The 24,015-nt window shown below is 38.2% G+C and overlaps 1 protein-coding gene across 1 annotated transcript in view; it reads right to left on the bottom strand.

The window, feature by feature from the left end:
* The window catches only part of COL3A1 (collagen type III alpha 1 chain), a 69,069-nt gene extending 50,929 nt beyond the window's left edge, over positions 1 to 18,140 (bottom strand). The window contains exon 1 of the mRNA XM_073306132.1: positions 17,926 to 18,140. Coding sequence (XP_073162233.1) covers positions 17,926 to 18,004 — 79 coding nt within the window. The 5' untranslated portion in view covers positions 18,005 to 18,140. The remainder of the gene's footprint in view (positions 1 to 17,925) is intronic.
* Between the last annotated feature and the right edge of the window lie 5,875 nt (positions 18,141 to 24,015).

Below are 24,015 nucleotides of genomic sequence, written 5' to 3'. Positions count from 1 at the left end.
GAACCCAATGCACAGCTACAGACTAGGGACTGAATGGCTAGGCAGCAGTTCTGCGGAAAAGGACCTAGGGGTGACAGTGGACGAGAAGCTGGATATGAGTCAGCAGTGTGCCCTTGTTGCCAAGAAGGCCAATGGCATTTTGGGATGTATAAGCAGGGGCATAGCGAGCAGATCGAGGGACGTGATCATTCCCCTCTATTCGACATTGGTGAGGCCTCATCTGGAGTACTGTGTCCAGTTTTGGGCCCCACACTTCAAGAAGGATGTGGATAAATTGGAGAGAGTCCAGCGAAGGGCAACAAAAATGATTAGGGGACTGGAACACATGAGTTATGAGGAGAGGCTGAGGGAGCTGGGATTGTTTAGCCTGCAGAAGAGAAGAATGAGGGGGGATTTGATAGCTGCTTTCAACTACCTGAAAGGGGGTTCCAAAGAGGATGGCTCTAGACTGTTCTCAATGGTAGCAGATGACAGAACGAGGAGTAATGGTCTCAAGTTGCAGTGGGGGAGGTTTAGATTGGATATTAGGAAAAGCTTTTTCACTAAGAGGGTGGTGAAACACTGGAATGCGTTACTTAGGGAGGTGGTAGAATCTCCTTCCTTAGAGGTTTTTAAGGTCAGGCTTGACAAAGCCCTGGCTGGGATGATTTAACTGGGAATTGGTCCTGCTTTGAGCAGGGGGTTGGACTAGATGACCTTCTGGGGTCCCTTCCAACCCTGATATTCTATGATTCTATGATTCTATGACTTGCTCAAGAATATCACTTTCATATTCTCCAGGAAGTTAAGTGCAAGGATTCACATTTTCACAATTCCAGGTTTTCTCAAATCCTATTACATCAACATTATGTTGCTACTTTCGTCTCAGAAATTTATAAGGCCTGCTCCCGTTCCCATTGAACTTAATGGCACAGCTCCAGTGGAGAGCAGGATAGGGCCCATAGTTAGCATAGCCTATCACTGTTGGTGGAAAAATTCTCATTTCCAAATCAGCTATGCTCAACAGCTTCCACAAAATAGGGCCTTGTCCCAAAACACAATTTTTCATAATTAGTAAAACATGGTTTTCATTTTTTCTCCATGAAATTAAATTGTATCAATGAAAATCAAAGGAATTTCAATTGTCTTATAAAATGACTGAAATAATTTAATGGTAATAAATAAACCTGATTTCACTAAAGAGTCTTGTAACATTGTCATTCTTTTATTTTACAGTAGATGGCATGATTTAACAGAAAGAAGAATAGAGCACACAGACATCTGGCTATGATGACTTTCGTACTTGCTTCTAACTTTCTGGATTTCATTAAATCAGTTAAGAAATAAGCTGAAAGAACCTCAGAACAAATCTTTGAGGCTTTTGGCAGAATGAAAGTATTAAATAGGTTTTCCAGAGGAAAATTACATCTGGGTTGATTTAGCCTGTTCAAAACACCCCAGGGATACTCAGATGTAGATCTGTGTGTCAGCATGCTATGACATAATGCATCATCCATTACACATAAAGACTAAAAGACAGCTCCAGAATAGTCTGGAAAGCTGATCTGTGCTAAAACATTCACAAGCGATACATAAAAATAATAAGGATATGAAAAAGGCTGACTCGTCTAGTTTTAAACTTGTGGCTGAAATAGTCAAATATTTGTCTTAACCAGATATTCTTACTGGTTTTTACTTGTATATATAAAGACTAAGATTTCATAAAGTATCAAGAACAAATAGCCAATATCAAATCTGATCCCAGTTCTCAAAGCACTAGTTGTAATGGCTTTAAACAATTTCAGTTCTTTGAGAATGACTATGATGGCTTGCCAGCAATTGTGTAAATAAATAATAAATCCTTGAACATCTGCAAGACATTTTACAAAATAGAAATAGTTTTCTGTTGTAAAATGTATGTACCTTCAGAGTTTTTGTGCAACATTTCCTAAGTGTTCAGATCTTAAAGATTTCTATGCTTGCAGTACCTAGGCTTTCCCCCAGCACTGAAATCACAACGTGTTATCCTGTCTCATACATTGATTCTGAGCTGGAGTCCAAAATTCCTATTTGCTAACCAGGCTAGCAGCAGGGTGGAGGCAGAACAGGCAGTGTTGACAGGAAATACTTCATGTTGCTCTGAAAGGATCCAATCTGGCTGATATATGGATGGGTTCAGATAACTACAGTAGGAAAGCATATCTGGACATCCTCTTGCGGAGAGAGGACAGCTGTGACACGGGATATAATCCTGATTGCTCTGAGGACTAGGGAATTTTGCTATTGAATTCAATGGCCTCAGGAACTGGCCTGTCATGTCGTCATTTTTTGCTTTACGTTTACTCAGACACTCTGATCCTCAGCTAACCACATATATATGAAAGGGGGGGAAAGATCTACATTTATTCTCCAAAACCACAGACTTTCTCCTCTTTGGATGAAGTGAAATCTCCAGTAGCTGCATTAGTTGCAGGATTCATAATTTGTTTTCAGACCAGCTAATAGAGGGTGAGAAAACCAAGAACATCTGAGCTGGTGTGATTCCATCCATCCCAATTCAACTCCAGGTTCCCCTGTAGGCTTTAGCACAAGCTGCTGACCTGAGTGAAAAGATGAGTTGCTATGTAATCACAGCTGATTTAACCGAGTTAGCTAAGGTAGGTCAGTAAACCCAAGTTAAGAACACACACTTTTTTTTTTTTTTTGCAGTGAAGATATACTTGTAGAGGGCAGTCATCCATGTACACAAAAGCCAGTACGTTACATAAGGGCTTTCAATCGTGGGTGGGGAAACTAAATTGAAAAAGTCTATTCTGTTAGGGTCTGATCCAAAGTTCACTGAAGTCAATAGGAACCTTTCCTACTATTTTAAGGGGAGTTAGACTGAGGCCATAAAGTGGATGAGGGAAGATTTTAATAGCACCTAAGGGATTTAGGAGTACAAGACCCTTTGACTTTCAATGGGACATTTGCTCCTAAATTCCTTAGGCCTGATCCAAACCCCACTGAAGCCAAGGAGAGTCTTTCCAATGACTTCAAAGGCCTTTGGGTCAGGGCCCTCAGATGCTTTTGAAATCTCCCCTTAAGTGTTTGTAATATATGTTTTCTTATTTCTCACCTATTTTGGGACACTAAACCTAAATCTAATCTACATGCTACTTAAAGTAGCTAATTCTAACATTGCTTTTATAATTCTTTTAAAATGCTCTATTTATTAGGTATTTCCTCAATGTCAAACAACATTGATTGAAAATGTGGATAAAGTAGAAAGGAAAGAAGTTGTTTAATATAGAGGGAAGATTTTGTAGTTCCTCTATGTTCTGGAATAGATTTATGGGAACATTAACAAGTTTTACCATCCCAGCTTTTGAAACAGCATTCCTTTCCACTTACTGAACAAAAAAGCAGAATGCCAAAATGCCTACCTTGTAGCAAATGGTATGGACTCTCGGACGGTTATGACGATGATGTTTATAAGAAAAGCAAACATGCTCATTCCATGCTAAGATCAGTAATGGAAACAAATGGGCACTCATAATGAACTCATTGGCTTGCTGGGCCAAAAATTTTTGAGCTGTTTTGAACTTTGTGCAATTAGATAAGTGCTAAGTACAGGAGAAGTCTGAAACACTTTCTGTTTCATAGGACTTATAACTAGAGATGGAGAAATAAGCAGAGAAATATTTAAACTCGATGGGATTTTTTTTTAACAAAAGACCTACAGACATTATCTCAACTTTAATTGCCCTCAAATGGTCATCTTCTAGAACTAATTTAATCCATTTTGATAAGCCACATTCTCCCATGTATACAAGCGGACATGCTATAAACAGTAGGGATGTACTTCATAGAGGGGAATTGTTTAAAGCATAGGATTGGGAGTTAGGAGTCGTAGATTCTGCCACAAACTGTCTGTGCTACTTCGGGCAATCCACTTAGGCTGGGATTTTGGAAGGGGCTAAGAGGTTAGCATGTTTTTGAACTCTGTAGGATGTGTGGCATACAGATACACATTAACATTTGCAATAGTAAAGATAGGCCTTCTGACAGTTCATATATAGGAGTTCACTGAAATCAGTTTTTGTTGTGAGAAGAATAAAGAATTGAGGGCCTAATCCTATGCAAGTAAGTCTAAGCACACTGCATAGATTGGCTATGCACCCTGTTAAGCAGTCCTAAGGGGAGTCATCCCAGTAGGGAAGAGTAAGAAGGAGATCTGCAAACCATCTACAGACAGGAGACAACACATATCCCCGAACACGTCACTGTGAGTAGAAGTTATGTGGGAGTTACCCTGCAACACACTGTTCCAGCACAGAGAAACAGGTGAGACAGGGGGTTGGGATTGGAAAAGGGGGAAAATATGGATGGTTGCTTCCCAGCTTTTTCCCTCTTCCCCCCTCCCTGCTGGCCAAGGAAGATTTTTCCTACCAATGAGGTCCAGGATTAGGCCATTTTCAAGCATTTAGATAGTGAAGCGCTAGGAATTGCACACAGTTAATTAGAGGAACAATTTCTGAGAGTGGAAAGAGATGCTATTTTCAGAAAATTGATATAAGTTGATGTTATAAATAGTCATTTTTCCATTGTTTTTCGTATTGTACCGGTTACTCATTAATTTAGGATCAGACTTTTCCATCCTCACAACACTGAGCAGTATCTTAATTCTGTAAGTGGTCCCATTGGCTTCAATTGGAGTTTTCACAGAGTAAGGTACAACTTAATATGAGTAAGTGTGGCAGAAGCTAGTCCTAAATTAATGATTAGCTGGTATAATATGGGGGGAAACCCCAACCCTCTAATACATAAAGTTGCCATTTATAAGCAATTCTATCATCAATGAATTGTGATCCTACAAGCATGTAGCCTGAAAGAGGACTGCAGGGCTGGGCCTACAACTGGTATTTCTCTTCCCTTTCTCTCAGGTAGTAAGGATAATTACATCAAGACGACATCTGCTTGATGACTAAAGAGTCCATCTGTGCCTGCCCATTATTCCACACCTAAAGGAATAATATTCTTTTTACAACACAGTTATGATTTCCAGAGCAATAAGTTCTGATGTCAGCTTACTAGTGAACATTATTAGCTGATTTAGGTCCAGGTCATCCTCATACAAAAGAACCCCACACACAGACTAGGAAAATCAATTAGGTTCATCTTGTGGTCTTTCCTTAGAGAATCCCATTGGAACAGGAGGGAGGCTGTTAGCCACTACATGGAGTGGGAAAGGGGCTAATTTCTCTAAGCATATAGTTGTCTTGAGATCGGGGGGGAAGGTGAGGGGGTAAGGGGAGGGGTATCTTAGGACACCCACACAAAGCCTGGACATTTGGATGGAGGGCCAGTGCCTTCCTGTTACTCTCTGGACTCTTCCAAAATGGTTCTATTTAGCCCTATGCTGATGGATCCCCTGCCAGCTGCTCTCCTAGCCCCTCACCCCACAACAGAGGTGCACAGTGAGGAGGGGGAGTAGTACAAAATAGTGCTAATAATGGTGCTATACCCTCATGAGTTTGAGATGGGATCTTATCCCAGTGAGAAGATGCACACAGCATCCCACTTCCATGACAATGCACAATAGAGACCAAAGGACATCTATTTGCTCAGTGGAAAGAATTGCATATCATGGAACTAACGTTCTCCCTTTTGAGATCCCCACCCCATCTGTCTCTTTTCCCTTTCAAGCCTTCAATCAGTGCAAATGTTTGCAGTTTAAGCTATCATTACTCTTTTGTTTGTTAGATACTCAAGATGTGTGTTATAATCACCAGATTACAATTTGTTGCTCAGTAAAATTTAGAATGCCTTCATTCTTATGCTCAGGCCTTGTCTACACTATGGAGGGAGATCGATCTACTTACAGCGGGGTCCACACTATGCTATGTCGAGTGGAGACACTCTCCCATTGACTCCCCTTGCGCTTCTTGTTCAGGTGGAGTACAGGAGTCGATGGGAGAGTGATCTGTGGTCGATTTGGCGGGTCTTCACTAGACCCACTAAATCGACTGCCAATGCATCGATCACTGCGGGTCACTCCCCCAGTAAGTGTAGACAAATCCTCAGATTATTGGCACTTTCATTACCTTTTTCAGTTGTGTTTGGATTAAGAATAATAAATCTTGTTCTTTGTATTAAGTAAACTAATGATCTCGTTTGTCTCAGTGGTAATGTGGTTTAAAACAATTGCGTCTACTTCACTGTATTTAATCTAGCCTTTTTATGTCATCCAGTCATTCTTTCATTTTAACATTCATAAGTGATGTTCTTAATAAAATGTCTGATGCTCGTTTAGCTATGTATGCAAGACTAGGTGTCATTCTGAAAGAAGGACTATATTCTGCCTGTGATTTTTACAGTCTGGTTTCACTGGTTTCAATTGGTGTTCAACACATGGAATGAACACATTGCAAAATATTCCACTCATTTCTGAACCTTTAATGGGGTAAGCACAAAGAAATGATCACACTGTGCCTTCATTCATAAAGTGAGTATTTCAAACAATAAAACTTATTTAATAAAAAGCTACTTATTTTGATATAGGCTAAATACAGCAAACCATTTTTTTACTAGGTTGCTCACAGAATTATGTTATCCATTCTTCTGAATTCCCTATGCCATTCTGATGAAAGGAATTAGTGAATACACGTATTGGGTGGGTTTTATGCTAAGATTTCAAATTTGTATATCTGTATTATAAGAGGGACTCTAAAATGATCTTTAGGATAGGAGGGTGAAAAGAAGCTTGGTATATTTTGATGTTTCCTCCTTCTCCATGTCCCCCCTGTGTCCCCCTCCCCCTCACCATAAAAAACACCCTGTTTATTCATCAGCCTACAAGTTCATCATTATAATTAGCATATTTTTGTTTTTAACTAGTACCAGGGCTGATTACATGTTAGGTCAAAAGCTGATCCATAAAATCAGTTGCAGTCACATCAGGGCTTTGAGCTTGTATCAGTTTGAGAATCTGTTCCAATCCATGATTGTATGACTGGAAATCAAGTGATTTCAGCCTGCTTCTTAAAGTCACTGACACCAAAGGTCACACAGGGTCATGTGACAAAATCAGAGTAATGTGGGAGCATAGAGACTGGAAAAAACTCATAGACATTTACCCGTGTTAGGAAGAGAAACTGAAATATTATGCTATTGTCTCCACATAAGAAATTCTTAACCTCAAATTCAAAACCACCTGTTCTTGGGCATTTCAAAAAGCTCTGGTAACTTTAAAAATGTATTTCATTACCTTGTACCTCTGTACCTAGGGACCACAAATGGATAGGCCATAATATTGCAAGGAAGTCTGTTCTTGTGATATTTCTTACCTGTCTACAAGCAGGAATCACTGGAAAGATTTTAAAACAGGCCTTTTTTTCTTGGGGGCTGGGGAAAGGGGCCTCAGCTCCCACTGCGTTCAAGGTGCACTAAGAGGCTTGAAGGACAGGCTCCAATTATTACAATTTAAAAGCTTAAACCTGAACTTGTGAAACGGAACAAATATTATTTCCAATTATTTATTGATTAGCTTTGCTGGTCATAACTAAGCAATTTCTATCAAGTAATTAAAATCCAAAATGAGGCATGGAAAATTATGTTTTCTAACCAAATGAGAGGGCTAAATATTTTATTTAGTGGCTGTTTCTAAGATCTGCCTGGAAGAACCTAGCTTAGTTCAATGCTTTTCTCAAGAGATGTCAGCAGATGGGAAATGTTTCAGTGCTGTGCAGTACATATGGTAACACAATTTATGTTTTCAGATACAATAGGCAAATTCAGTCGTAGTGTAACTCCGCTGACTTTGATGAAGTATATCAGAGATGAATAAAGCAGCAGGGGTCTGCACTAACATAATGCCCTGTGCAATTTCATTGACTTCAATGAATTGACATGGGTCGTAAATCAGTGGAGAATTTGGCTCTTGTACTTTATATTTAAATGATGTATTAAAAAGAGGTCCAGCACACTGTCCATAGAAAGAAATCATATCCGTGACTGCAAATAAAGTACAAGTATCTGTAAGGCTTCAGAAATGGAACAGGTCAGTCAACGATGTGATTCTGTACGAACAGGACAGTGTCATTCTGTCCTCATTTGTAAAACAGTTTGTGTTCATTCACCTGCCTCCATACATATTTTGGACTCTTAGTGGATATGTATGGCAGTGTCTAGAGTTTTCCCTTGAATCTCTTCTAGTCAAGATTAAATAACTAGCTGTAAAACTCTGTTTTGGTTACAACACTATTATGTCAAAATTATAAAGTTAACAAAGCAAACCATTGTAGCTGTTTTATTACAGTTGGCAAAGGCATTTCTAATTTTTGGACCATCTGTTAACTATAAATTTGCTACATGGCTTCTAAGTATTTCAGATCCTTTTTCTTAACTAATATCTGTCCTAATGCTAGTAAAAGAGTACAATGCAGAAAGCCTGGTATTGCTAGTGAGTTCTGGCGTCTAAAGGGTGCATAAGCATTGTTGCTGACCTCAATCCCCCTACAGTTAAGGATGTTAGAAAAATGTGAATTCAAGGGCTGGGTCTGAAAACTGGAAGAGTGGAGATTTTGAATAGAAACAAGCCTATAGCAACTTTGTTTTCTTCAGCTAATCTAACCTGAAAAGATGCAGCTGGATTTAAATTTCTCTGTATACATTATTTGATTCTTACTAAAAAGAGGGCTATTATACAGAGGACCACCCTGGCAGCATCCAAAAGGACAGTAGGTTCAGAGTACTGAGTACAGATTTTACAAACATCTGAGCTGATTTTAAATTACTATGCTCCAATATCTGTAATTCCCACTACAATAGCCTTTTTGTTTCCTTTCAGGTGACCATTCTTCCATGAAACAACTGGCATGCAATCACAGTGAGTCTGTACAGAGCCAAGCAGGATATCCTAACATAGACTGATAGACAAATAGTCAAAAAGAGCCTCTCACTAATATCAGAGTGATTTCCAAAGAGCACAATTGCTGTGTTCACATGCATATAGTTCAAGGAAAACATGGACAGTGTAGTTCATTGTTTCTTTGGGGTTCAATGTAATAGCTACACTGAACTGCAAAGTAACAATGAAGCATCCCTCCTATATTTTTCATTAACTGTGTGCAAGTGAACAATTGTTTCTGTTATGTTTTTTGAAAGAAGAGCTGCAATTTTGTTCACACATCTCTACCAAAGAGAAAACATCAGGAAGAAAAAAATAGAGGATGAAAACCAAGAGATATTCACAAGAGAGGGCCCGATAATGCACCCACTGGTCAACGAGAGTTTGACTTCAGTGGGAGCAAGTTATGGCCCAGAGTGGAAGATAAAACCAGTGTTGGGAAGGAGCTCCAATAGTGCATTACCCTGGAATGTAGCTTCCAGCCACAACTCAGTCCTTAATATCTACTACTGAAAATAAGCATCCATACTCCCGTGACACCACGTTGCACTGGACTGCTGGAAGATACTGGACCTAAAGCTGGCATAGGTGGCCATGGAAATATCAGTCCAAGGAAGAGGGAATCCTCTGATAACACAGAATCAAAGTAGTAGCATCTACAACATCCTCCAGCTGCTGATGTAGGGAACATTGATGGGGAAAGGCAGTCAGGGGCTGCCTCCAGACTGGTGATCTCCAGTTGCAAAATTGGTCTCTTGGAGCTGTTGGCAGTTTGATGCACACAGACAGCTCAGGCCTTAAAGCTACATTTGCATCCCACTTTGTGGGTTGTGTTGTGCCCCTTTGGCCATAACTAATCATCTAAGCCACAGTGTACACTTGCCTTCAAAGTAGGAGGCTACATTCTACCTTAAAATAAACATAATTACTTTAAAGAAATATTCTTAGGTTGTTTAATGCCTTGTGTGTGATTCAGTCCGCTGGCAAACATCTTTTCACAGAACATTTGTGTGAAACAAAGTACGTAAAAAGTGCAGGTATTATTACAGTGCATGTCGTATTCAGTTTCATTCTTATATTTCATTTATAAAACTACAGCACTTGAGAAAAATTATGGAAAATGGAAGTGGTTTCTTAGCTAATCTGAAAAGAATCTCCTCTGATGTATTTTCACTAAACACAGCCAGACGTCCTAGTGTCTGAAGTTTACCCTAACTAAACTTAACAAACGATTGTTGTTTGACTGGTTATATCATGTTTTCCATTGTCATTCTGACATGAAACAGGCACAGTTTCCAGCTCTGGAAACTTAGAGCCAGCAGGATTAGTACTGAAATAAAAAAAGGAATGCATGGGGGAGGTTGGATTTTGTTTTAAGTGAGAAGAGTTATGAAGTGAAGATAGCTGTTCTTATGAAACACTGTTTGTTCTAAAAGAGAAACGAATATTTGGTCTCATGTACTGTAGCCTAAGGATTGCTCTAACTTGTGTTCTTGCTGCAGTCTCCCTCTATGCACCATCTAGCAGCCAAGAAAGGCGGACCAAGGCATCATCTCTGGGAACTATTTCCATTCCTTTTATGATGCCAATGATACTAAGGAGACGTACACAAAGGAAAATTAACCCCTAAACATTAAAAACGTGTCTAAAAACTGGAGTCTCCTTCTACCGAACAAGGCAACTTCTGAGCCTGGACCACATGAAGGGACAGCCAGAAAAATCTGTGAGGATCCCCTGACTGTGTTTCCCGGGAAACAGAGCCTCATGTGCTTTGCTCCCATCCCTTCTAGTAGCATGGTCCCTGAAAGAGAGGTGCGGTCTGTCACCGTGGGGCTGCTCTGTATCAGAATACAGAGATGATACCATGGGTATTAGTGCTACCTTAAGTAGCGTTCATTCCAGTGAGAATTATGCATGAAAATCCTGCGTCAAGCATGGAATGGAGTTGTGAAGAGTAACTGTGGTCCCCTGTTCAACCTCCTCTAACAGTAACCTTGCCTACAAAACCCTTCAGAACTCTTGCACAAAGAGCCAACCTAAGTATTTCTGGGCACAGTATACCCTGGAAATAGCAGGAAATACAGAGAAATAGCATCTCACCCCACTCCCTAAGAAGGATTTCAAGTATGTTAAGTCCCTTCCATTTGTGTCAGTGGAAGAGAGTATGCTGACTACTGTATACAAACAAAGAATAATTGTCCTTAACGTTAGCGGGTGGGGGAATGGGACAAATTCTGAAATCTTTAGAGAATGTTTCATTCTTTATTCCAGCAAAAGACCCACTGGACAATGAGAGTTTTGCTTGAGTAAAATTTGCATAGCTATTCAGTAGGACTTCAAGATTTATTCCATGCACTATAGAATTCAACTCCATATTGAATCATCAGGAATGTTTTGTATAGGACATATTATTATTATGACAAATGCCTGGGACGAGAGATAGATTGATGTAGTATTCTTGCAACTATTTTAAGGTTAAAATAAGGTTAAAAATCATGCATTTTTTAAAAAAAAACTAAGCTAGGTTAACTTAATTATGGTAGCTGCCAAAGATCAAAACTAGAAAGTCCAGAAATTAGTCTTTAACTGCACTTTTAATGTGCTACATAAGAAATAGTAGCTGTCAAAGATAACATTTTGCCACATAGTATTAAAGTGCTTTTGAATATTACAGAACTAAATATATTTTTCATTTAAATGTTGTATCCATGGAGATGCTTGTCTGATTATAGGTTTATAAACTTTCATAGAGGCTTTGGATAAGCAGGAAGTGGATGATGTTTAGTAATCCTTTCACCTGGGACCAGGTTCTTGGTTGAAGCCTCAGCCACCTGAAGTATTATAATGTATAATTTACTAAGCCACCACTCGAAGGATACTGCATGGCAATGAGGTTAGGGCCATGGAGAAACCATGGGGCAAGCTTCAGGATGAATAACATTGATGTTATTCCAGCTTCTTTAAGGTGCACCTGCAGTTTCTAGGTATCACTGGTGACAAATTTTATGTTACTATGTCACTTTGCTTTTCCACAACGACCTCAGAATCTAATCTAGTTACCTCAAGTCCCTCAACAGGCATTTGCCATTGAACTTCTTGTCACCCATTTTCTTCTTTTTCTTTGTTTGCAGTCTGTAGCAGACCCTTTGTTTCATGATCAAACACAACAAAAAGAGAACTCTGGAAATGAGATGGCTAACGCACACAGCTTTTGATCTAGTTCCAGTGCCATAGGTTTTGAAGAGTCATTATACCAAGCTGATTTTTTGGGAAGGGCATGCAATCATTTTAGTGGCTGCTGCAATTGTTGCTCTTCTCAGGGTCACTGGGTTACTGCTCAGTCATAAGACGACATCCAAGAACAACAGTGTTCATGCTGCCTGCCAGCCTGAGAAACACACCACGCTATCAAATACCACTCGTGGCAGCCTGAGCCTCTGCATTCTCTCAATAGACAGCTGTTAAACCAAAATGCAGAGTTAGAGATAGAAAGAACTAAATGTCCACAAGCACATGTTAGTAGGTGAAACAGCAATGCTAGTTACAACTTTCATCACCCTCCAACCATGATGCATATCATCGTCTCCAGATTATCAAAACAGATGTGTCCCAAGTTATTTATTATATCTGTGATTAAATAGTGAGCCATAACAAGCTTTGAACCCATGTTAGCATTCCAGGCACCAGATTGAATAAGATATCCATGTCAGTATGGCACAGGGGAAAAAAAGGATGCTAATTCTTGCTCTTTTTTCTCCTCCATCAAGTGAACTGTTTACAACCAACAACAAGTTTAAGGCTGGCAACAACTAACATTTGGCAAGAGGTGGTAACATTTGTCTAATTCAAGACCCAAAACTTCACAACAACTGGAAAAGAACAGAGGATCTGCTTGTGATTTGTAACTCTGTGAGGAAGGTGGGTATTATAGCTCTGACTCAAATACTGAGTCTGTTAACAATAATATCACTGCCGCTGGACAACACCCTGAACCTCTGCTTCCTCCCTTCTTTGTAATAAAGCAGTGGATGTTTCCAATTCCACTGCCCTTTCAAAAATCAGTCTGCTTAGCCTTGGTCTCAACTCAAAAACAAAATATGGAAAATTATGAAAGAAATCAAATGGTTTCATTCCCATAAGGCTAATGTCTGTGTGATCTAAATGGTGTTGAGAAATCACATTCTAACACAATCATGCACACTTGGTTGAAGGGCTGGATTCCCCCGACTTTAGTTTAGGCTCAGATTTTTCCAAATCAAAGTCACACATCACGCTTCCAAAACACAGTCTTGCCAGAGAGGTACACATTGCTGAACTTTAATTTCAAACCGTAAGTTTCAACAATTCGTTAGTTTAAAATTTGGTAGCCAGAAAGCACAGACTAAAACATCCAGGTTCCAGATGTGCACTGCCACATGTTCTCCTGGGCCCATTCTGCATTACATCAGGGTGCCAGTTTCTTTATCCACAATGTTTTGGGAGCTGGATCAATTTGAGAAAATTCTCAGTCAAGTTATGAGACTTTTTTTAGACAATGTATCCAAAAGAACACGAAGAGTAGGTAATGGCCTTTGCAGTATGCTCAGATTGATTGTGTCCCACATGGCAGCATGTTATTGCTGTCTAATAAAGACCACTGGAATAATTTTTCTTACAACCATACCATTGGCCTTTCCTTTCACTTGCTCAGCTAAAGAAACCTGCTTCTTACTGCCCTTCTTATCTTCCCTTTTTGTTATCTTTTGGTGTTCATCTGCTTCATGTTCGCTAAATGATGGATAAGATGTACGTGGCACAAACCCAAGTATATTTTCTTTGGGTACGAGACACCTGATCTCTTGTATTTGAACACCAAATAGATCAGTTTATCTCTACAGTATAGTTATCCGTGGCCCTGCACTGATGGTACCAGGCATGTCTCAGTCTAACCCTGCTTTTATCTTCACTATGGCAAGCTTGAGGAGATGTCTGGGTTGGTGATAGAAAGACATTGCTGACTGTCTGAAGTGTTTCCATTTCACCAGCTAATTCAATGGATTAATCTACAATGAATGCAGAGGTAGCATGCTGGCAAACACTAAAAATGTTGCTATTCTTCTAGAAACCATACAAATGTATTGCTGAACTCATGCCATTTCTTCATTACCGCTCTAACACTTTCCAGTTTAAAAAAAGCATAATCTTAAACTGGAGCTATTTTGTAGAAATAATTAGAGACAAACTATTTTTGCAGCTATTCAATCAAATGTAGATGTTCAGAATGAAGAGTTAGTGCAGAAGCAACAACATATTGATTACAGCAGCCTATTTACGGTGGCTACATTCCACTTTTTAAAAACTGCCACTTGGAATACTGTATTAATATGAAAGATCAAACATCATTCTCAAAGAATGGTTTAAGAGATGTCCACCTGCGCAACAAAGAGGTGTGCTGCTGTTGAGGCAGCATTTATACTTTACAGTTGAGGCAGCATTTATACTTTAATATAAGCGTGAAGCATAGAATTGGCTGCAAAGTATGCAGAGGGTCTGATTCTGCTGACATGCTCCTTTTTCAGCAGTGGAGTTCTGATCATTCCAGTGGAGTTACTCACAATTTACAGGGTGTAAATAAGAGAACAATCAGGCCCTAGCTCTCCAAAATCTCCTTATACTCATTGTGGGTATGGATGATCTATTGCTAGCAAAGGCTGGTGGGAAATAGTGTTGGCTGGGTAACAGTTTGAAAGTCATTTTAAGGAACTACTCAAGGGAATGAAAGCAGGGTCTAATAACAGTGAAGCAGAATTGTACTCAGTTCTTGGCCCCGATTCTTATAGACACAGAAGCCCCTTTACACCACTCTGGCAGTGTAAAGGAGCCTTCAGATAGGTGTAACCCAATATGTTTGCAGCAGTCTTTCTTAAAACAGGTTTCACTATAGGAACACAGAGAAAACTAGTCTCACTCCCTGCTACTTCTGTACTAGTAACAAAGTTTGTGTGTTACAGTGAACTTCAGTCACCTATGATATTGGTTAGGGTGACCATATGTCCCGTTTTTTGGGACTTTTTCTTATGTAGCTGTCTATTATCCCCCACCCCCTATCCCGTTTTTTCACAGTTGCTATCTGTTAACCCTATATTGGTGAATATTTGTGGCTTGAGGCAGGGCTTTTAGGATAGAATAACTTCTATTATGTTCCATATATTTTAAAATACCTTTAAATGGGTGTATATAAATTCTTTCAGAGATGTGTAATTTAAATATTATTTCTATAATTTGACTCTTTTCCAGGAACATGTACATACCTGACCAGAAGAATTGTTTTCACAGGAGTAAGGTTTTAGTCTCAGATTTGTCAACACCAACAATTTGCTGCACAAATTATTTTCAAAGTTACAGTAACTTTGGGACAGAGTTGGCCAGAATGCAACACTTCTGTTTCATAATAATAAAATAAATAATAACGATAATTTATTATTAATTATTATTATTATTATTTAAAGGCCAGTAAATGTTGCCCAATGTAAGGGTGGCAGAATTGGGCCTTGTATAATTAAATAGCTCCCAAACCACTGATTCAATAATGTAACACATGTGAGTATTAAGTATTCATTTCTTGACTCTGAATCTTCATTTGTTGCAGGTGAAGCAGAACTACCAGTCACTAGATGGCACTTCATTATGAAAGAGGTTTGTGAAGATATCTTAAACTGATGAAACTTTTAACACAGATCAGAAAATCTAAGTTTAGCCCATCTCAAGCGAAATATTTTTTTTCACAAGAACTCTAGCTAGATTATCAAGACATTTTATAGCCTGGATTAGTGTTAGTAAATGAACATTTCATATTCCATAATATACATAACTTGAGCTGAGCAGAGGTTCAATCTTAGACTATGTTTAAACTTCCCTTTCTGGTTATTACAGAAAAACTAAGAAACTCATATCCCAGAGCTACATCTGACTATTATGAACACACTGTATACTCAGCAGCTTCCTTAATATCTTTGCCAAGGCTTGTCTACTGACAAGATTTTCCAAGGAAAATTTTATATTGACTTACTTTTGATACAAACCATATAAACATTCTTTTTGAGACAGCAATTCAGCATGTCTGGAAATTCTCTTTTCAGACATGGAAACATTAGCTCTCAAACCCATCAATGCACTGTACATGCATTAACAATATTAATGGTCAACTCTCTGAATTATCTTTGTATTATTCATTTTTTGAGTATGTCCATTGGGATGCAGGGTGGGAGAAGAAATAGGAGCAATTTCAGACAAGTAAACAGATTTTTAACCTTGTGGAAAAGTACTTTCCAGAGAAGGGACAGTACTCTATATTCTGAGCAAACCAAAAAGAGATATTCAATTTCAGTTGCATTTACAAATTGATTGACTGATGTTTTACCAGCTTCATCAAACTAACCATCTCTCTCTAACCCATATGGAAACTAGCCCAGTAGGGAAATGTTGCCATACCATGCACTTTGAATGTGCCAAACATTTCTTAGACATAACTGTTTCTTTCTATGTGCAAAATTGACCATTACTAGAACAAATGTGTTTTGTAACACAGTAAAGTCTGGGGACAACCAAAGTGAGGGGAAGGGTCTTGTCAGGGGATGACATGCAGGAGGGTTTTCTTGAAAAGGGAGATGAAACTGAGGGTGATTTTCACTGTGGGTGGCTGGTGGCTAAGGATCCCATTATCTACAGTGAAAAAACATGTTAATTTATTTTGTTGCTGTAAGCATAGAAGAGTCCCCACTGCATAAATTTCCTCTGGCTTTGAAATATTCTTTTTATTGACATTTGGAACTCATTTGGGCACTTCTTTGTTACAGATTATAGTACCTGATTTGCTCACAAAAGAAACATTCATCCTAGGCTCCAATTATTCCATTGCTCAAACATCCTGTTAGAAATATAGTAAACCCTGATGCACAGGTTGCTTTCTAGCTCTGCTTTCACAGACAAGTTGGCCATCAATTTGTTAAAGTAATCATTTCTAATAGTTTCCTTTTTTTGACCAGGGCTGGGTGTGTGTATAAAAAAATTGGCTGCATTTGCCTGCTCTGCATTTTATATTAATTTGCTGTCATTTATCAAATTATCTATTTTATTAGCTTCTTTCATGCATGAACATCTCTTTCACATTTAGAAGACAAAAGTATTATTTCACACCTTAAGAGTAAAAAGATATGAAACATAATGATGACAATGTCTAGGGAATAGTACAGATCCCCAAAGCATCAAGTGTTCTCATGGAAACTCATCTGTTAACTATCATAGTTATCATCACTTTAAGTTGAAATTGAGTGTAGAGTAATTTTTCACTATATTCCAGATTCATTTTGTGTCAGTGATCTGTTGCATTGCACACCTCCCTGAGAAGATCAGTTAGCTGTTAATTGATCTTCTAAGAGTTTGAAATAGCCTGCAGATGAGTGATAGAAAAGCTTTTAGCAGAGTGAATGCATTCACCCACTTGCTGTGTGTGAAAAATAAAAACTCAACAAGCTGACAGATATTTCCTTGTGCAGTTTTACAAAAATGGTTTCAGCAACCTTGGTTCCAATTTCTAAGGTTTTTTTCTATAGGCTAAAATCTTTAAAGCATATTCCTACAGTGCCAAAGGAGCACTTACTGTATGGTATAGAAGAGCAATCTAGCAAACAGCTGGAAACACAGGCTTATTATGTGAGACAAATAACTTCCAGACTACATAGAGCTAGCATTCAAAACAAAATCATTACACCCCCCCCCCAAAAAAAAACAACTTTCCGGAGCCTATAATATGAACACCAGAAAGAATAAGAACTGCAGCTTAAATAGAAAAAAATGTACACAGGAAAACCAAAACGTTTCTTACATTTAGGAACCTTCTGGTTAGTAATCTACATATTCTAGTATTCAGCTAAAAAACTTTATCTATCTATCTCATAATGTTGAATGGGTGAAGGAAAAGTATCCTGGGGAGACTTGGGAATACTGTTTTCTTATGTGCTATTAAGATGAATTGATGAAAATAAAAAATAAACTCATAAGAAATTTGAATTACTCACCATCTTGTTGTGCCAAAGTAATTGAGGGTTGAAACACTGCAAGAATGAGCCAAGTTACTTTTTGCACAAAGCTCATCATGTCTAAATATTAGACATGAGACTCTATGTGCAAAAATAAAAATGGGGGGAAAGAAAAATCAATTCAAAATAGCACCATCAATTGTTCCCTGCCCTTTCAGCACCGGGCCCTGCACAGAACTGAGCCACAGGCATTCCTTTGCTTTGGCCTTAAATAGGAAAAAGTTTGGCTTCCTTTACTTTCCAGCCCCTTTCTGAAATATGAGAGGAAGACCAATCCCCTTAACAGTAAAAGAAATTATTAATTTTTTTCTTGGCCTTATAGAAGAAACAGCCAACTAAACTAGATAAATAGCACATCTGGAGCTTTTGTATGTGTATGCTGCACCCACCCACACAAATGTGTACTAGACTATATGATGTCTGCACAATGAGTGTGGATGTGTTTGCACTGCATGTATGTGATGTGGGAAAGAAGTTACAGTGGCTTTCTATGTGGTAATGCATTTTTTCCCTGTCAATTAGGACTCAGCCAAGATGTAGAATACTTGATGCTTCAGTAAAGTTCAACCCTGCAACTTCATAATGAAAATAAATAGTAGCTCTCTTTCATGATGGGAGACCACAGAAAATGAAGGTGTCCCGGAAGTTAAAGAAAGTGCACTTTTCATCCTCAGGAGGACAAGTCACACTAAATGAAATGGGGCCCTGAATGCCGGCCGCTGAATTTCAGTGCTGTTATAGTACCATCCTGCCATATTCTCATCATGGTTGGAGTTTTGTACTGATCTAGGGAGTAATGAAACATGGAACATTTTGTGAGAAAAACAATGTATTCCAAAAATGGATACTGCTGACCTAAGATTAAAACTTTTTCAATGAATTCACCCTAATTTCAGTACCTGAAAGGAATGCAGAACAGTCCCCGTTTCCTCAGTACACCTGCCCCTCAATGATGTAGCTTCATCTCAGAAAAAATCCTGAGTCTGTTGCATTTGTTTCCTTTTAACTCAAATTCCTTCTTATTCCCCGTAACATAAGGCTTTATGGAGAATCAAAGGTTGGAGCATGTATATTCCATTCAAAATCAGATATCCTGAGAGACATTTGCTTCACAAAGAAAATTTATTATATAAGTGAACTTCATTTTAGGATTTGGGAGACTCCAAAATTAATGCAGATATTAGTGTGGAAAGCTGGTAAGGCTTGAGGAAATCCCTCTATCATTGTTAAAACAATGGTCTGAACAGAATTAATTTCATTCTTTCTTTCTTTCATTCATGGTCTAGATGAAATTACTATACAGTGGGTGAACAGCTGGTTGAAAGTCCATATTCAAAGAATAGTCAGCAATGATTTGCTCCTCAAAAGGGGGGAGCATTTAGTAGGGTTCCTCAGGGGGTCAGTCCTGAGTCCGATACTATTTAATATTTTCATTAATGACTTGGATCATGGAGTGCAGAGTATGCTTATAACATTTGTGGCTGACACTAAGCAGATGGGGAGGGACGTGCAAGGACAGGACTTTGGAGGAGAGGATTTGAATTCAAGATGACTTTGACAAACTGCAGAATTGGTCTGAAATCAGCAAAATGAAATGTAATAAAGACAAGTGCAAAGTATTACACCTAGGAAAGAAAAATCAAATGCACAACTCGAAAATGGCTAAGCAGTAGTGCTGCTGAAAAGGATTTGGGCGTTATAGTGTACCACAAATTGAAGATGAGTCAACGTGATGCAGTTGTGCAAAAGGCTAAAATCGCTGTGGGATGTAAGACATGAGAGGTAACTGGTATGCTGTACACCGGTGAAGCCTCACTTGTAGTACTGTGTCTAATTCTGGGTGCTGCGCTTTAGGAAAGACATGAACAAGTTAGAAAGAGTCCAGAGGAAAGCAACAAAAATGATCAAAGCTTTAGAAAACCAGACCTATGAAGAAAGGTTAAAAAACTGGGCATGTTTAGGCTTGAGAAAAGATGAATCGGGGGGACCTGATAACAGTCTTCAACTATAAGAGCTGTTATAAAGAAGATGGTGATCAATTGCTCTCCATGTCCATGAAGGAAGGACAAGGAATAATGGGCTTAATCTGCAGCAAAGGAGATTTAGGTTAGAGATCACAAAAATCTTTCTAAATATAAGGGTAGTTAAACTCTGGAATAGGCTTCAAAGGGAGGTTGTGCAATCTCTATCATTAAAAGTTTTGAAGAACAGCTTAAACAGGAGTGGTCAGGAATGGTCTAGGTTTACTTGGTTCTGGCACAGCAGAGGGGCTGGACTTGATGATTTCTTGAAGACCCTTCCAATCCTACATTTGTATGGTTCTTTGATTTTATGAAATTCATTTCTGCTGGAACTCAATTAATTTAAACCGATGAAGTTAGCCTCATTTTGTGTATGTGGACAGGATGGAATATATGGACTCATTCACAAACACAATTTGTTCTTAAGTACTGTTGACATTAAACAACGCAGCAGGATCATCACTCATATCCATATGGTATTTGTGTCAGGGTACAGACAGTTAACCTGGGAAAGTGACAAAGAGCTTTTGTGTTTGTTTATAAAAACATAATCAAATGGGCCTGCTGTTATCTCTTAAGCTCATGCACAGTGTTGGGTCATGATTTCCTGAGCAAGCTTCTGAAATGCATTTTCGTTTAAAGCAGAAGCTCCTCCTCTGACGACATCAAATAGGGTTATGTAGGTGGAAGCAAGCAATGAAAGTACCTGGAATTTTTTGATGTAGCTGAGTGGAATCACTTCAGCATATTCTGAGGGACAATATGTGATGTTGCACTGAGGAAATTGTTGGACATTAAATGCGTATGTAGTGGAGGTAGGTAGATACATTTCAAAGGAATAACTGATTTTTTGCATGAATCATGTACTCTTAAGTTTTCCTAGTTGTCCATGCTGAATTAAAATGACACTGAATGTACTGTGTTATCATACTGCTTGAGGGTTACATTACCAGTTTGTAAATTGCATAATAATCATGACCCAAGTGAAGTTTTGTTTGTTCATTTAAACTAGCTACAATAGAACATGCACATCCACCTGTTCCATTGAATTTTCTAAGCATGTAATAGCAAATGGCTCAGATATTTGTATTATCCATATGCACAAGAGATCCTTTTTTTCCTTTCTAAATTGTATACAGGCTCTTCATCGGAACAACAGTACATCTAGTCGCTGTACTGATTTGTCTGGCTCTTCTTGGGAAAAATATATAAATGTTCCAGATTATGGAAGTGTCTGATATCCCATAAGGATTCAGATCTCTTCAAGGAGTTGGAAACAAGACTTGTTATAGCTATAAGAACAACACAGCTGGGATAAACTTAGGTGAGTGAATGTCAGCCCTCTGCAAATACAGTGAAATACAGTCAGCTATTATTTTTGTCTGCTGGAAAACATGGTGTAACAGAACAAATATAAACTAATTACTATAGTTTTGTATATTTCTTATCCTTTTTAGATATGGCTCTAGATCAGTCTACTAGATTGAACTATGGGTAAACTTGGATCCAAATTCAAAATTCTTGGTTCTGTAAGACTGATGTGAACCAGGATATTGGATCCAGACCATCCTTACCTTTGTGTGGTTCAGTTCCACATCTGAATTGATGACTCAGATCTATGTCTAATGTTACAAATCCTTTTACTCACTAGGGACTTAATTTTCTATGTCAATTTAATAACTACACACAGTAGTAATTTAACTACTAAGTCATAGAAAAACATACATAAAAAGGGTTCAAAAAGAGCTACAAGAATGCTTACAGATCTGGTAAATATGCCTTAAAATAGAGATTTACGAAGCTCATTCTATTTGGCTGATCAAAGAGAAATATAAGAGGCAACTAGATCATGGTCTATAGGGACCTAAATAGAGAGAAGATATCTAATATTAGAGAGATTTTCTTCAGATAAAGGTTTACAAATCCAATGGCAGGAAGCTGAAGCTAGAAAAACAAACTAGAATAAGGCACAAATTTTTAACAGTGAAGATTTTTCAAAATTTTATGCTTATTTTACAGCTAAAAAAATCAAAATCCAAAATGTTTTGACTAACTGTAAAATACAATTTACAATACATTACATCCTGTCAACACTGATAGATCAAAATGGCATGGTACTCCTGAAAGAAGGAGGCTTAGGTGTGAAATTCACCCTGGTACAGAGGGGTACACATGGATCTATGCACAGCTCAAGCCCTATTGAAGACCTATGTTGAAGGTTTCAATGCATGTTAAATAGTGCATGGAGTCATGTTCAAGCACTCTGCACTGGGGTGAATTTCATATTGACCAAAAAGCAGTATGGGCAAACTGGGTACAAGCCAAACAATATGAAACAATACTAATCAAGGCCCAGAGTATGACACCCCACCAAACACACATTGGTGAGCAGTTATTCACATGAGTAGCCTCACTGAAATCATCCAGTCTTAAGTCCCACCTCAACTAGTCCTCTTGAGTTGGGCGTCAGGTTTTCTTGGCATGAGATCCACTGTTTTTTATATAGATGTACCAATACCAGCATTTGGATTTTTTTAAATTATTTTTTTTCGGTTTTTAAGTAGAAAAATATCCACTACCACTATCTACCTATGGATATTTCCCATTTACTAAAATAAGACACATTTTCTGGCTAACACTAAGTTCTGCAGAGTACTGAAATAGTGTGTTGACACTCAGCAAATAATAATAATAGTCAGCTGTGCTGTAATGTCCCAGAAGTCTCCAAATAATGGTTGTTCCAAGAACATTTTCATAATTCCAGTGGGAGACCAGCAAAGCAAAGGCATTTGATTTTACACTTGTCTTCTTGAGACTGTAGCACCTTAAAGCTTTTTGAGAGCCATTTCATCACTTCTGCAAGTAAGAAGTACATCAGATAAAAAATTCCTCCCTCTCCTTCTCATCTTGCCTTTGCGAAACCCCTCACTCATGTTAGGTTGTATCCATGACATCTCTATGTGCCATGAGCCTGATCAAATGACCACAAAAGGGAATATGGGTCTTTCTTTTGACTTCAGTGGCAGTTTCATGAGGCCCTACACAAGAGGAAAAAACTTATTCCAATATATTGCTATCATTTAGGATAAACAGATACATTCTAGTCATGCAGTCAAAATAGTTTTGAGGATGAAAGGAAAACATTCTGGCCTTCTTTTGACCTGTGCTTCAAGAATGGAGATTCTCTATTTAAATCCACCAGATTAAAGTTCTGTAGTCACCAAAAAGCCATAAAAAAAATAATTATTCCAATTTTTATTTAACATTCCATCATATACCCCAATATTAATCTTCTTCAGTTTCCCTGACATTCCAATTATTATTATACAATTTATTACAATATAGAGTTCAATGACACACCAACATTTATGTGAAAAGTCTAATTGACTTCAGTGAATAAGGACTATGCGTTGTAAATAAAGGTCACAGGATTGTGCCAATAGCTGCAAATTCTTCAACGTGTTTAGAAAAACACCAGAGCAATGATTGGTTCTATGAAAAAACACATTTTGTCTACATGCAATTATTTCTTGAATTTATTTTAATCAATTTGAATAATTACCTAGTGTTTCTAAAGTGCTTAAAATAGAAAACACTACATAAGTATTATTTTGGTGCATGTATTACAATATTAGCAATTATGATTCATGCACAGGGTATATTACAAGCTTGTTACTATGCAAGCAGTAGTGATGCACTTAAAGAACAGTTTTAGAGAATTAATGTGCTGACCAAAGTTAATCAAATTGTTCAACTCCTCTCTCAATTTTCTGTTCAACTTATAACTATTCATTGGGGAAATTTATTTTTGATACGTGTCGTCTTGCTCATAAGAACTCTGTGTAAGGTCCAAATAACTTCAGTGGTTCCCATAACTGAAACTTCATCTTCTGCATAAAATCTAGTGTAGATAAGATTAAATGCAATGTTTCATGAGAGTCATGTTGGGAACTTGCTGTGGTGTCCAACACAGCTGCAACAGCTCTTAAAACAGAGCCAACAGAATGCCTGTACATGGGTGAAGCAAAGAGCACCCACAGAATATTCT

The sequence above is a fragment of the Lepidochelys kempii genome, chromosome 11, assembly GCF_965140265.1.
Source record: "Lepidochelys kempii isolate rLepKem1 chromosome 11, rLepKem1.hap2, whole genome shotgun sequence".
NCBI lineage: Eukaryota > Metazoa > Chordata > Testudines > Cheloniidae > Lepidochelys > Lepidochelys kempii.
Note: the sequence above shows the minus strand (reverse complement) of the source record. Positions and strands in the feature narration are given on the sequence as shown.